At 44.8% G+C, this 13,115-nt stretch overlaps 1 protein-coding gene across 1 annotated transcript in view; it reads left to right on the top strand.

Annotated features, from left to right (window-relative positions):
- LOC119726055 (MAM and LDL-receptor class A domain-containing protein 1-like) overlaps positions 1-13,115 on the top strand; it is a 196,551-nt gene that overhangs the window by 121,584 nt on the left and 61,852 nt on the right. Inside the window, exons 100-114 of the mRNA XM_038197672.1 lie at positions 456-703; positions 1,202-1,292; positions 1,889-2,026; positions 2,963-3,216; positions 3,765-4,122; positions 4,858-4,994; positions 5,565-5,769; positions 6,464-6,601; positions 7,761-7,886; positions 8,701-8,831; positions 9,648-9,732; positions 9,845-9,973; positions 10,778-10,924; positions 11,973-12,235; positions 12,717-12,969. Of these exons, the coding sequence (XP_038053600.1) occupies positions 456-703; positions 1,202-1,292; positions 1,889-2,026; positions 2,963-3,216; positions 3,765-4,122; positions 4,858-4,994; positions 5,565-5,769; positions 6,464-6,601; positions 7,761-7,886; positions 8,701-8,831; positions 9,648-9,732; positions 9,845-9,973; positions 10,778-10,924; positions 11,973-12,235; positions 12,717-12,969 (2,703 nt within the window). The remainder of the gene's footprint in view (positions 1-455; positions 704-1,201; positions 1,293-1,888; positions 2,027-2,962; positions 3,217-3,764; positions 4,123-4,857; positions 4,995-5,564; positions 5,770-6,463; positions 6,602-7,760; positions 7,887-8,700; positions 8,832-9,647; positions 9,733-9,844; positions 9,974-10,777; positions 10,925-11,972; positions 12,236-12,716; positions 12,970-13,115) is intronic.

Below are 13,115 nucleotides of genomic sequence, written 5' to 3' on the forward strand. Positions count from 1 at the left end.
TGCAAGCCGCGCACCAGCCAATCAGAGTCGACTTTACTACAATCGTGACTTCATTTCATTCCCAAATCAGGACTTATGGTTTAATTGGTCAAATTCAGTGTTTTGTAATACAACAACTGGGCGCACAAATGGTGTGTGTTCTTTCAGTAAAACAAAAACTATTATGTGATTTTATTTGTGTTGCTGAGAGAACACTGAACTTTTTTGTGATCCGTGGACAGAACCTCAAAACGGCGGCTGTGTTTAAAACTCCGTAACTTGAAAAGTACATGAGTCATTTGAATGATTCTTGTACTAAACAAAAGCTTATGAAATGGGCTTTCATATCCTAGATTTTGAAAGTGCTACATGCAGAACTTCACTAAAACAATAGTCCCGACATTTGGGTTTCCTTTTGTTTTACTCACCCTGTACTTTATTCAAATCTGTGAACACGAATTGTCCCCACCGCGCAGGCTACTACGTCTACATCGAAGCCACGGGCCAGACCACCGGCGCCAAGGCCCACATGATGTCCCCGGACATGGTCTCGGCGAATCTGGGCAAGTGCGTGCGCTTCTGGCACCACATGTTCGGCCCCAACATCGACTCGCTGAACGTGCTGCGGCGCGAGAACAAAGTGGACACAGTGGAGTGGACGCGCAAGGGCGACCAGGGGCCGGAGTGGAAGCAGGGTCAGGTCTTCATCAGCGGAAACTTCGCCGTGAGTATATTCCCCATGGGTGTGAGATTGGGTGCCAGACTTTGGCACCTCATCAGAATTAATGAAGTCTGCGGTAGTGTGTCATTGGTTACATTTTCCTAGTTAGCCAACCATTTTTCTAGTCAGCTAAAGCTACGGCTATATACGAAGCTACTGCCGAGAGCTACTGTCTTGCGCTGTCAGTAGATGTTCCGATTTGGACATGGCCTAAATTTCCATTGAATGAGATTGGATACTAGACTCGGACGCCATCTTGAAACTTGGTACTGAAGGTTTCCTTGTGGGTTATTTGCATAGTCGGGTAGCTTTGCTATAAGCATGTGTCCCATGTTCTGATATTGGGTACCAGACTTGGACACCATGCGTGCCAACATTCTGAGGTCTACAGCTTTGTGTGTGGATTTTTTTTTTCCTAGTCAGGTACCTTTAGCATTAGTATCCGTCCGTGGTCTGACATTGGGTGCCAGACATGTTTATTCCTGTTATTCTTGTTTTTAGGTCATATTTGAAGGTGTGCGTGGCAACTCCTACAGGGGCGACATTGCTCTGGACGACCTCGAGGTCTACAATGGCGCCTGCCCTGTCATGAGTAAGTCAAAATATTTCCTGCGGCTACGACTATTAACCATAATACATCATTTGCCATGGCCATAAGCCACAGCCATCAAAATATGATTCATACCAAGCAGTGAGCACACACTCTTGTTTTACTATACTCTCGAGGACAATGCTTTGTGTTTCCCTTTGTCCCTGTAATATAACACTCTCCCATAGACTAAGCACACAAACTTACTACAGAGGACCAAACAAAAGACCCAACTCCCGAGGACTGAAAGGATCTGTTGTTCTCCCATTGTGTGTCGGTCCTCAGTGGTTATGTAGAACACGTACACCACTGCAAAATGTCATTTGCCAGTTTAGCAAGAAATCCTCGGATTTTTAGGAATCCTAGTTAATAGCTCCAACCCCCCTTTTGCAAGTTGCCTGACGATTGTTCATTCTAAGTTATAGTGGAATACGGCCACCAGAATTAGAAGCTTTTACTGCGATGGTGTCAAGCTCCCGCACATGGTTTGTATTAAAACTAGACAGTTGGGCTCATTGTCACGTAAAATAACTACAAACTCTTTGCCGAATGGCAAATTTCAAACCTCAAGTGCGCAACGTTTTTCCCTTCGCCAACAGTGACTTGTGATTTTGAGCACGGCGATTGCGGCTTCGCCCAGGACAAAACGGACGACTTTGATTGGACGATGGGAACCGGCGCCACGGCGACACCGGGTACGGGACCGCCGAATGACCACACCTACCAGAGCGCCCAAGGTAGGCCTGATGCCAACCCCAGGGTTAATTTGATTTTTTTTAAGCTGCTAAAAGTAGTGTTGGAGTTGATCCCATTTTTGTGACCTTTTATTTTTTGCTCAATTATTTCAATTTTTACCGCCAAAAAGTCCAATATTTACATTGTCGTTTCTGGGTGGAGGGATATAGTGAATAGCATTCATTGTCGCAAAAATGTTGGGTATTTTTTATTTAGGGCACGCCTCAATTTATATCTGGGACGAGTTCCAGACAAGTTGCGGGTAGAATCATTCACTTTGTCCGGAAGAAGCTCTGCATTTGTCCCGGACATGTTCCGGGGAAATTTTCATTAGCAACTGCTTGACTCACCAATACTGATAACTTCATTGCGGGAAGATTGCGGGGAAGTTGTTCAGAATCCTGCAGCTTATACCCGATACAGTGTCCGCAACTTGTCCATAGCTCGTCCAGGATATGAATTGAGACAGGCCCTGACGGGAAAGACCTGATCCCTTGCCCCAATTTTTTGACAATTTTAAATCCTTCTTAAAAAGTTGAACCAACCCAAGTGATTTGTATGTGAAAAGTGAAAGCATCATTGTGTGTTTTGTAAAGAGAAAGGCTTTTAGGCATCTAGCCGAAAGTGGGTTTTTGAAAACAGTGATGGTTGAACTTTTGAAAACGGACTTTCCCTGGCAAAATTGAGCCCATTTGAAGTTCATGATGTCACAAAAGTGAAAACCGAAATTGCTTGCCAAAGTTGTTGGTTGCGCATTTCTTAAACTGAAACACATTTCTAAATCAGTTAAACAATTCAAAATCTGTTAAACAATAGCCTCTACGGGTAAAATTACCTTGTTAAATTGCACCAGTTAACCTACTGGCCCTGCCTAGAAACATCTGGTTTAAGTGGAGTGAGTCCTACATAAATTTTGTTTGTTGTTTGAAATTTCAAAGGCCACTACATGTTCATCGACGTGACCGGCAAGCAGTACGGCGATGTAGCGCGCATCCGCTCCCCGGAGTACCCGGCCACCTTCGGCACGTGCATGAAGTTCTGGTACTACATGGTCGGCGTGAACGTCAACGCGCTGAAAATCTACGTGGAGGTCCAGGGGAACAAGGGCAACGTGGTCTGGGGCCGTTACTCCAACGCCTTCGCCTACTGGATGGTCGGCGAAGTATCTGTCCAGTCGGCCTATCCCTACCGGGTAAGACTGTTATCAGGATTCCCAGCCACTCTGGAAATAAGGTTGCTTTTTTTAGCCGATCTGCTCATTAATCATGCAAGACAACCGCATATTGACCTCTAGATTTTGACCAATGTGCAAATCTTCCGTTATTTCTTGAAAGTGGTCCGTGTAGGGGTGACCACTGCCTCAATCCTGCAAAATCCACCAGCAATCACTGTCAGTATGTTGAGGCAGAGCCAGTGACATCCTGGAGCAGTGCGGAGGATTTCAAGTATAATCTAGGTCTAAATGTATGCACAGCTGAGCATAAACAGCACACGGTCCGGCTCAAGACCTTGACACAGTGCTTCCTCCAAAATCAGCCACACATTTTTGCCATATAGCCTCAATTCTGCAAAACCCTCCATTTTGCAGAGAGGATTTGGGAGGATTTGGGAAGGTTAGGATTAAGGTTATTAATGAGAGCAGGGAAAAAATGCACTTAAGACCATTGATGGTTGATTGTGATTTAAAACATTCGGCGAGAGAAAAACAAAATTTATCTTCCAATTCCCTCCCTTGTCTAGATCATCTACGAAGGCCTCGCCGGTTCCGGTCCCCAAGGCGACATCGCCATCGACGACATTGACATGACGGGAACCCAGTGCAACCGGCCCGGCAGCTGCGACTTCGAGGACGACTACTGCCTGTACACCAACCTGGACATCGACGACATGGACTGGATTCGCAACAAGGGCGACACGGCCAGCTTCAACACGGGCCCCGACGTCGACCACACCCTCGGCACCCAGTACGGGTACTACATGTACATCGAGACCTCTAGTCCCTCCATAAAGGATGATTTTGCCTATCTGCAATCGGAGACGTTGCCGCGTGAGGACATGTGTCTCAGCTTCTGGTACCACATGAAGGGAAATCATATAGGTAGGTGGAGATAGTATTTAACTATTGACTGCTTGCAGTGGTGTATTTAAATTAGTCTCACAATGTGATATACAAAGCGGGAGGACATGTGTCTAAGCTTCTGGTATCATATGAAGGGAAATCATATAGGTAGGTGGAGATAGTATTCGACTATTGACTGCTTGGCGTGGTATAGCAAAACTAGTCTCACAAAGTGATCCGTGCATGGAGAGGATATGTGTCTCAGCTTCTGGTACCACATGAAGGGAGATCATATAGGTAGGTGGAGATAGCATTCAACTATTGACTGCTTGGAGTGGTATAGTGAAACTAGCCTCCCGAGGTGATTCTTTGTGCAGGAGGATTTGTGTCTATAGGTAGAGACAGACAGTATTCAACTATTGACTGCTTGGCAGGGTATAGTAAAACTAGACTCACGGGGACTCCCGTGGTTATCCATGAAGTGGGAGGATATGTCTAAGCTTCTGGTACCACATGAAGGGAAATTATATAGTTGGGTGGAGATAGTGTGCAACTATGGACTGCCTGGAGTGGTATAGTAAAACTAGCCTCCCAAGCTGATTAGTGGAGCATTCCATTTCCCCGAGCTGAGCCGGTCGCATATTCAAATATTCAAATGGTATACATTAATGATCAAATATTTGGTATAGTCGGTACCGTCTTAGTTGATTTGTCTCATGCCTTTGAAAGTTTATTTCTTATGGTATTGTTTTTCTTTCTTTTTTCATCATCCAGGCACACTGAATGTCTGGCAACAGACCAACATCCTGCATCCAGACTACTGGACAAAGCTATGGAGCGAGACCAACGAACAGGGATCGAGCTGGCTGCATACTTTGGTGGACGCGCCCCAACCATCCACCGTCTACGAGGTCAGTCAGGAATGCCAATTTTCCAATGATAGACCAATCCGAGTTGCTCACTTTTTGCGATTACTCGGCTGGCTTTCCACCATTTTTTTTTCATTTTTAACATGGCTACATGTTGTCGTTCGCCAAAGGAACATTTTGTTCCGAGTTGTTTGATAGGTGCTCATGAGCAATCAAGAAATTTGGTTTAATAATACGTGTTACCAGGGCCCAATTTCACGGCGCTGCTAAGCACAAAAATTTGCTTAGCACAAAAAAGTCTGGCTTATAAAAGCAGGTTATCAACCAAAATCCCATGTGATTTCATGCTAAGCAAACAACAGCTGAATACTAATCAATATACATCACGTGGAGTTTTGGCTAGTAACCTGCTTTATTAAGCCAGACTTTTTTGCGCTTAGCAAACTTTTGTGCTTAGCAGCGCCATGAAATTAGCCCCTGATTTTACGTTCTCTATAGACTTCCGTCATGAGAGTTGGTATTTGTGCCTGAATGGCTGACTGATCACATTATATTTGCATCATTTGAATATTCATGAGTTTGTGCTCGTGTCCAATCAAATTCCGCCTGCAGATTGTCTTCCAAGCCATCAAGGGCTCCAGTTACCAAGGCGACATCGCCATCGACGACGTCCAGATGTACAAGGGGCTGTGCACGCCCCCCACGCAGGCCCCGCCCTGCCAGTTCACGTGCGCCAACGGCAAGTGCCTGACGGACAAGAAGCAGATTTGCAACTTTGTCGACGATTGCGGGGATAACTCAGAGGAGGCTAATTGTGGTTGGTGTCGACATTCCTTCCTCTTTTTTTTACCCTTTTATTTAAAAAAATACAAAGCATGCAATTTTCTTTTGAAACAAGTCCTCGAAACGGGAGTATGTGTTGGTGAGTATAAGTCAGTGTAAAGAAATTAGACACGATATTCGGTTTCAAAAATGCGTACTTAGAAGTTGCAATGTATTCTGCTTGTTTGCATACACCTGATGATGTCATCATGACGTCATCATGCCGTCACTGCGTCTTGCAGAGCTGCAGCCTATAAAGCGGGTTTTTTATTCTGTTTTTAGATGTCAGCGCCATTTGAGCTGGGATGGACAAATAATAAGCAATAAAGTAAAACAGAGAGAAAAAGAAGGAAAAAAAAGAAAAAAGAAAATCTGTGCAATTACTTGAGCAGTTTAGGTGAAAACCAAGCATGATTTGGGGTTAAAATGAACCCCCAAAAAATCGCTGTATGATAGCATTTGTTCTTGTCTGCAGATGTTTGTGAAATGCATGTGGTATGTGTAAACACAACACAAATTCATGTCTAATTTAAGCAAATAGAATAAAATTATGAGAAAAAAGGACAAAAAATAAAAAAACAAATTAAAAAAGGGACAGAAATAATCAATGTGCCGGGGCAAAAATCTAAATTACAATGTGGTGCGATGAGAAAGCATAGCGAGTTTTTTTCTCCCTATTTTTTTTTTAGGAACTTGCCAGTTTGAGAGCGGGGCCTGTGGCTGGTCCGACACCAGTATTGGATCCTACAAGTGGGAGATCGGCACCGGGGCCACACCCTCCGCCAACACCGGCCCCTCCACGGACCACACCTTTAACACTGCCGCAGGTAAAAAAAACAAACAAACAATTGCTTAACCCCAAGCGTACGGGAAGCGGTCATGGCCGCGGCCGCTAATCCTCATTGGAATGCAGTTGCCAGCTGTGGTATGCCGTGGCACACGGCTAGTGGGTAGTTCCACAGCTGCTGCTTTTGTGCAGTCCTGCTACCACACAAAGGCTGTGCAGTCATGCGGGCCACTTGCTCTATGTGTGGAGGAATGTCCCCATTACACCCCGTCCTTAAGGGGTTAAAGGCATTGTAGCATCATTTACATTCATCCCAAAAGTAACCTACCAAATTACCATCAAAAGGCTTACATGAATTAATATTTTACTGGTACTAAGTAACCCGTGAAATGATTCTGTCTGGCTTGCTGTCACTCAGAAGAAGTCAAGAAATGTAGGTGATTTTCAATCATCAGTCAATTGACAAATGTTGGGAAATTCAGAGTGTTATCGATGAGATCGTGTTCTGGATCTAAAAGGTTGTGCATGGTTTTTCACTGTTTGCTGGAAAAGTGTAATATCCACTGAGCTTAATCCTTCAACAGGTTGGGTTTTAAACGATCTTTGGATTTTGAATTTTAAGCGATCTTTGGATTTTGTCTGTAATAGAGTGTTATCGATGAAATTGTGTTCTGGATCAAAAGGTTGTGCATGGTTTTTACTGTTTGCTGGAAAAGTTTAATATCCACTGAGCTGAAACTTCAACAGGCTGGGATTTAAACGATCTTTGGATTTTGAGTTTTAAGCGATCTTTGGATTTTGTCTGTAAAAGAGTGTTATCGATGAAATGGTGTTCTGGATCAAAAGGTTGTGCGTGGTTTTTACTGTTTGCTGGAAAAGTGTAATATCCACTGAGCTGAAACTTCAACAGGCTGGGTTTTAAACGATCTTTGGATTTTGAGTTTTAAACGATCTTTGGATTTTGTCTTCAAAAGCGCAACCGTTTCAGGCCGCCCTTCCAGAGCCACACTGAACCACAATATTCCACTTGAAGACAGCCGTTCTTTGAAATCATCAGCTGCACTTGCGTCGGGCACGGTGACAGACGTTGTTTTGTTTGTGCCAAGAGTTGGCAGATGCTGTGTCTTGCGTTTGATATTAACATGATTCTATTGATTGTCTTCCATTTATGTGTTTCTTTGTTTGTTTCTCCGATCCAGGTCACTACATGTTTGTGAACGCCAACTCCGGGTCCAGCTTCAGCCAGGCCAATCTGGAGTCGCCGATGATGTACGACGCTTCCTCCACCTGTCTGATGAGGTTCTGGTATCACATGTACGGCCAAGGTACGTCCTGGAGTAGATGTTGGACATAGATGGGCCAAGCTAGGGGTGTATATACCCTGCCCGCCCCCACTAGCTTTTTGACAGTGATGAATTTTGCCACCATGGGCACCTGTGGTCTTACAGTGGAGCACAGGATTAATGATCGTGAGGTTGTGGGTTGGAGCCCCGCCATGGCTATGTGTGTTGTGCCCTTGAGTAGGGCGCTTTACCTCAATTACTCCACTCAACCCAGGTGTTAAATGGGTACCGGCATTATTCAATGCTGGGAAGGTAAAGGACTCGTTGTGGAGGAGGTGTGGCGATCCCCCCACAGCAGCATATGAATCTGGCCCCATCGCAAAAAAAAAGAGATGGGCACTCCTTTCCTGTGAACACAGGTTCGTCTTCTTTACTTTTTGTTTTGTTTTTTGGCCCATAGAGTGCTCGAGCAGTTTTGGGTGCTACAGGGCGCTTTCGGGCGGTACAAAGAAAAAGGATTAACACTTTTTCCAAGTAATGTTAACATTTGTACCAAGAAATTGACTATTTCCTAGATTTTCAGCATTGTTAATGCTGCCAGCATCATGACTTTGGGCGTGATCCCTAGCTGCGTGGCATATACGGGTATATGGCTTCTGACTAGCGCCCTTCTAGCAAAGACATTGACATGATGGGGAACTGCCAACATAGGGCTGGATAGCTCAGTTGGTACAGCATTGGACCAGTAATCGGAAGGTCACAGGTTCAAACCCCAGGCAGTCAATTTCTTTTTTTAACTGTTAAATTGATTATAATACACCAAGTCAGTTGCCCTTTTTTGTTTTGTTTTTGGCAGACATGGGCTCACTTCAGGTTGATCTCATCACTGGTGTTACGCGGACCATGCTGGTGTACTTGGACCAAGACCAAGGGGACCAGTGGAACCTCATGCAGTACGGCATCGGTCGAGTCTTCAACCCCTTCACAGTAAGTTTGGCTGGATTGTGGTTGGATACCACCAGTTTGATCTGGTTTGAACTGGTTATAGATCTGGTTTCAGCTTGTTTATTGCCTTGACTTCTACGGTAGTTCCATCTGGCATGTAGTGGTTTGATCTGGTTTCACTGGTTAGATAAGTTACCTCATTACGTGAAACTCCCATTTGCCAAAACCCCTGAACTGTACCTACCGATTTCACTGTGACTCTTATCAGCTGTTATCAGTAAAGTAATTATAAGATAAACACTTACCCTGGCACCCACTTCCCCAGGGCCAGTGACCATGAGCTGAGGTAATTGGCCTATCAATTATGGCATGCACATCTGGTAGCCGGGACTACTTGCAGTGTGTGTGCCTTGAAGAGCATGGCTGAAGTCGGACTGTTTCTTATTTGATATCTCGAGATATATTTGATCGATTTTTATGATTCAAAGTTGCTCACATAATAACTTTTGACACTTTTCCAAATACTTTACATTATAAACAAGAACCTAGTAGACTTTGGTAGATATTTTTTGTCAGTAAGCTCACAGGCAGAGGCACCATACACCACCTGTTCACGGCTCGTTAACTCTTGATCAGATAAGAGAGATCGCGTTGAAAGCTGCTTAATCTGAAATCGGTAGGTACGACCTGAGTTTGTCATAGGCAAACTCGGGTCTAGCTCAAATGGGAGATTTACGTAATGTTGACATCCAATTCCATCTAGTATGAACTGGCTAGATCTGGTTTAGCTATTTAGGTGTGTTGTACATGTCTTGACATGGATTGCACCGGTCTGATCCAGTTCCGTTCCCATTTCAGATCGTCTTTGAGGCCACCAGATCTTTCACTGTCCTTGGAGATATCGCTTTTGACGACATCGCCTTCATCGGTTGCGGTTTCCCGGGTAATATACAAAGAATATATCATTAAATATCTCCATCCAAGTGTAAATTTGAACGGAGATGCAAACCATTGAGGACTTACTTAATAATAACCTTTGAACCTTTTTCAACCAGCTCCAATCTCGGGTAGCTGTGGCTCGGATCAGATGCAGTGCGGCCGCCTGAACTGCGTGGATCAGAATCGCGTCTGCGACTTGACAGACGACTGCGGGGATCTGACAGACGAGGATGTCACGACGTGCAGTGAGTAAAATTTTTTAAAAAACGCAAAGCTGCTATAAGCCGAACAAAAGCGCTAAACAGATTTACGTATCAAGCTGGAAAAGAAAAAAGCCCCAAACTAGCACAAGGGTTGTAGTAGATCAAGCAGATATTTTCAGAGGTTAGCAAGTTTCTCCACTTTTAACAGTAGCCCCAAGGAATTGAACTGTGCTGATCAGGCCACAGTTTATTTTTCTAACCAAGCTTATTCAGCTGATTAACTGAAAAATGTTATAGCAAAATTCACGTTGCGCAAAAATTAGTTGAAAACCAGTATCCAGCAACGTTATAAAATATGGATTTTGGCCAGGATCCTGCTTTTTTAAAGCAGACATTACGTGCTGTGCACATCTTGTGAAATGGCGATGGTGCCTTCAGTCTGGCAAATTCCAAGTTCAAGACTTGCCAAACATTTGAACAAGTCAGTGTAGCAGATATTCAAATTTTGCTTGGAAGAAAATAAAGTAAAAGGCTTTAATTGGGCATCAAAGTATTGCATAATGTCCCTGAAGGCAGTTAAAAATTCACGCGTAGCAAACATTTGCATAGAACAAGCAAGTATGCCATCTTTTCTTGTTTAAAATCCTGTTCATGCGCCGAAATTACTATGCCCACCTTTGGTTTGTGCGTATTTCTCACAGTGCTTGTGACTGAGTTTGACCGAGCTATTGTAGTCACCTGACTGATAGTGGTGATCTACTTGATAAAATGTGCATTGTTTGATTGACAGTTGTGGAGGGACCATTGTTTTGGTTTCACCTGGCTTTTTTATCAATTCACCTCAAGGTGCCTACCACACCTGCGACTTTGAGGGCACCATCTGCGACTGGACGCAGCTGGTGAACGACGAGTTGGACTGGCAAGCCCAGCAGGGACTGACCCGGACACCCTGGACTGGACCGAGTAGAGATCACACCACTGGACTCTCCACGGGTGAGTCGGTCACTTCCGTCCATCTGCCTTTCCTTCCTTATGTCCTTCCCTGGCCTCTTCCCAAATGCCTTCAAGACTTCCTTTTTGACTTCTTCCTGACTTCAATAACTTCATTGACTTCCATCATGACTTCCGTCGTGAATGTCTTCATGACTATCATAACTTCTGTCTTGACTTCATAACTTCCGTTTGGACTTCATAACTTCCGTCTTGACTTCATAACTTCCGTCTTGACTCCATAACTTCCGTCTTGACTCCATAACTTCCGTCTTGACTCCATAACTTCCGTCTTGACTCCATAACTTCCGTCTTGACTCCATAACTTCCGTCTTGACTCCATAACTTCCGTCTTGACTCCATAACTTCCGTCTTGACTTCATAACTTCCGTCTTGACTCCATAACTTCTGTCTTGACTCCATAACTTCCGTCTTGACTTCATAACTTCCATCTTGACTTCCACAACTTCCATCTTGACTTCTGTGACTTTCTGGATGACTTCCATAAATTTCCTTTTTGAACTCCAGCATGACTTCTCTCATGCCTTCCATTAATTCCTTTCTGACTTCCATAACCTCTTTCCTGACTTCCATCATGACTTCCATAACTTCTGTCTTGACTTCCATTACTTCTATCCTAACTTCCTAACTTCTTCTTCACTTCCATAACTTCCGTTCTGACTTCCATAACTTCCTTTCATGACTTTTTTCTTAACTTCTATGTCTTCTTGACTTCCATAACTTCCTTTCATGACTTCCATAGCATTCTTCCATGACTTCCTTCACGACGTCCACGTTCCTCTTCTTGATTTCAGTGACTTCCTTCTTGACTCCCATGACTTCCTTCATCACTCCATCATAACTTCCAGCACTTCAATCAAAACTTCCATTATTTTATCTGCCTGGCTTCTAATTTTGGTTTCATTGAATCTATTTCCAGACTTTATCACAGACTTCCAGTTCTTCCGACCTTCTCCCTGACTTCCATAAATCACTTCCATGATAGCTTTTCCTCTCTTGGCAAACCTTGTCCTTTCTCGTTTTCCCGCAGGTACCTACCTCTACCTGGAGACCACCGGCGCTTCCAAGGGCGACCGTGCCTTCCTGGCCAGCTACTACATCCAATCCGTCACCACCACCGACTGCAAGATCAGGTTCTACTACCACATGTACGGCATCGACACGGGCTCGCTGAGCGTCTACTTCTGGGACCAGACCAACGGCCCTCTCACGTACATCTGGGGCGTGTCGGGGGAGCAAGGCGACTTCTACGAGCGGGCCGAGATCATCTTGGGCCACAATACGAATTTCCAGGTCAGGAGCTTAGGGCAGGGTCTTATTTTTGCTAAGCATATATTTCCGTGCGCTCAGCAGATTTCTGACGTAGAAGCTCCATGTATGGCCTTTTTGAGAAATGACGGCCACAGATGTGTGCATTGTGCACTTGTCGTTTTTTTCTTCAAAATTGGCCTGATCCGTTCAATCCCTGTTCCGTACCAAACCACCCTACTCCTTATAGACCATTATCATTTTGCGGCCATGTTGATTTTTTTTCCCATTTAAATCAACGTAACCAAAGCGAGGCTGGAAGGAAAAATAGTCTGGTTCCTTTTCGCACAGACAACATTATCATTCAGTACTGTTATTGGATACAGGGAACATGACTGAAATGGTGGCAGCATGATAAAGGTCTAAACCGCCCCAATCTGCCCCAGCAATATGTTTCCGTTAAGGAATGCATACAATGTATGTTACAAGTTCTACCACGTTAAACAGTTTCCTTTCTTCTGTTCAGGTGCTGATTGAAGCCACCGTGGGCGGCATGTACGGCGACATCGCCATCGACGACATCTCCTTCACCACGGCCTGCAAGCAGTTCACGGGCAACTTCCCGTCCGTCCCGCCGCCCACCAAGATCCCCGTCCAGCCCACGGTCAACCCTTGCCAGCCGTCCCAGTTTGCCTGCGCCGACTCCACCTGCATCGACGCGCTGCTGGTCTGCGACGGAAACGACGACTGCAGTGACAAATCGGACGAGGCCAACTGCGGTGAGTTTTGCCAATGCTCGGGACTCTGTGCTGGATAACCTTAACCTCGTGGCTGGACTCGAACCCCGAACCTAACTTTTTCTTATACATTTTCCTCCAGGCAACTGTGATTTTGAGACGGATCGGTGCAGTTGGGTCGGGATCAC

Source organism: Patiria miniata, unplaced genomic scaffold, assembly GCF_015706575.1.
Source record: "Patiria miniata isolate m_02_andy unplaced genomic scaffold, ASM1570657v1 HiC_scaffold_19, whole genome shotgun sequence".
Lineage (NCBI taxonomy): Eukaryota > Metazoa > Echinodermata > Asteroidea > Valvatida > Asterinidae > Patiria > Patiria miniata.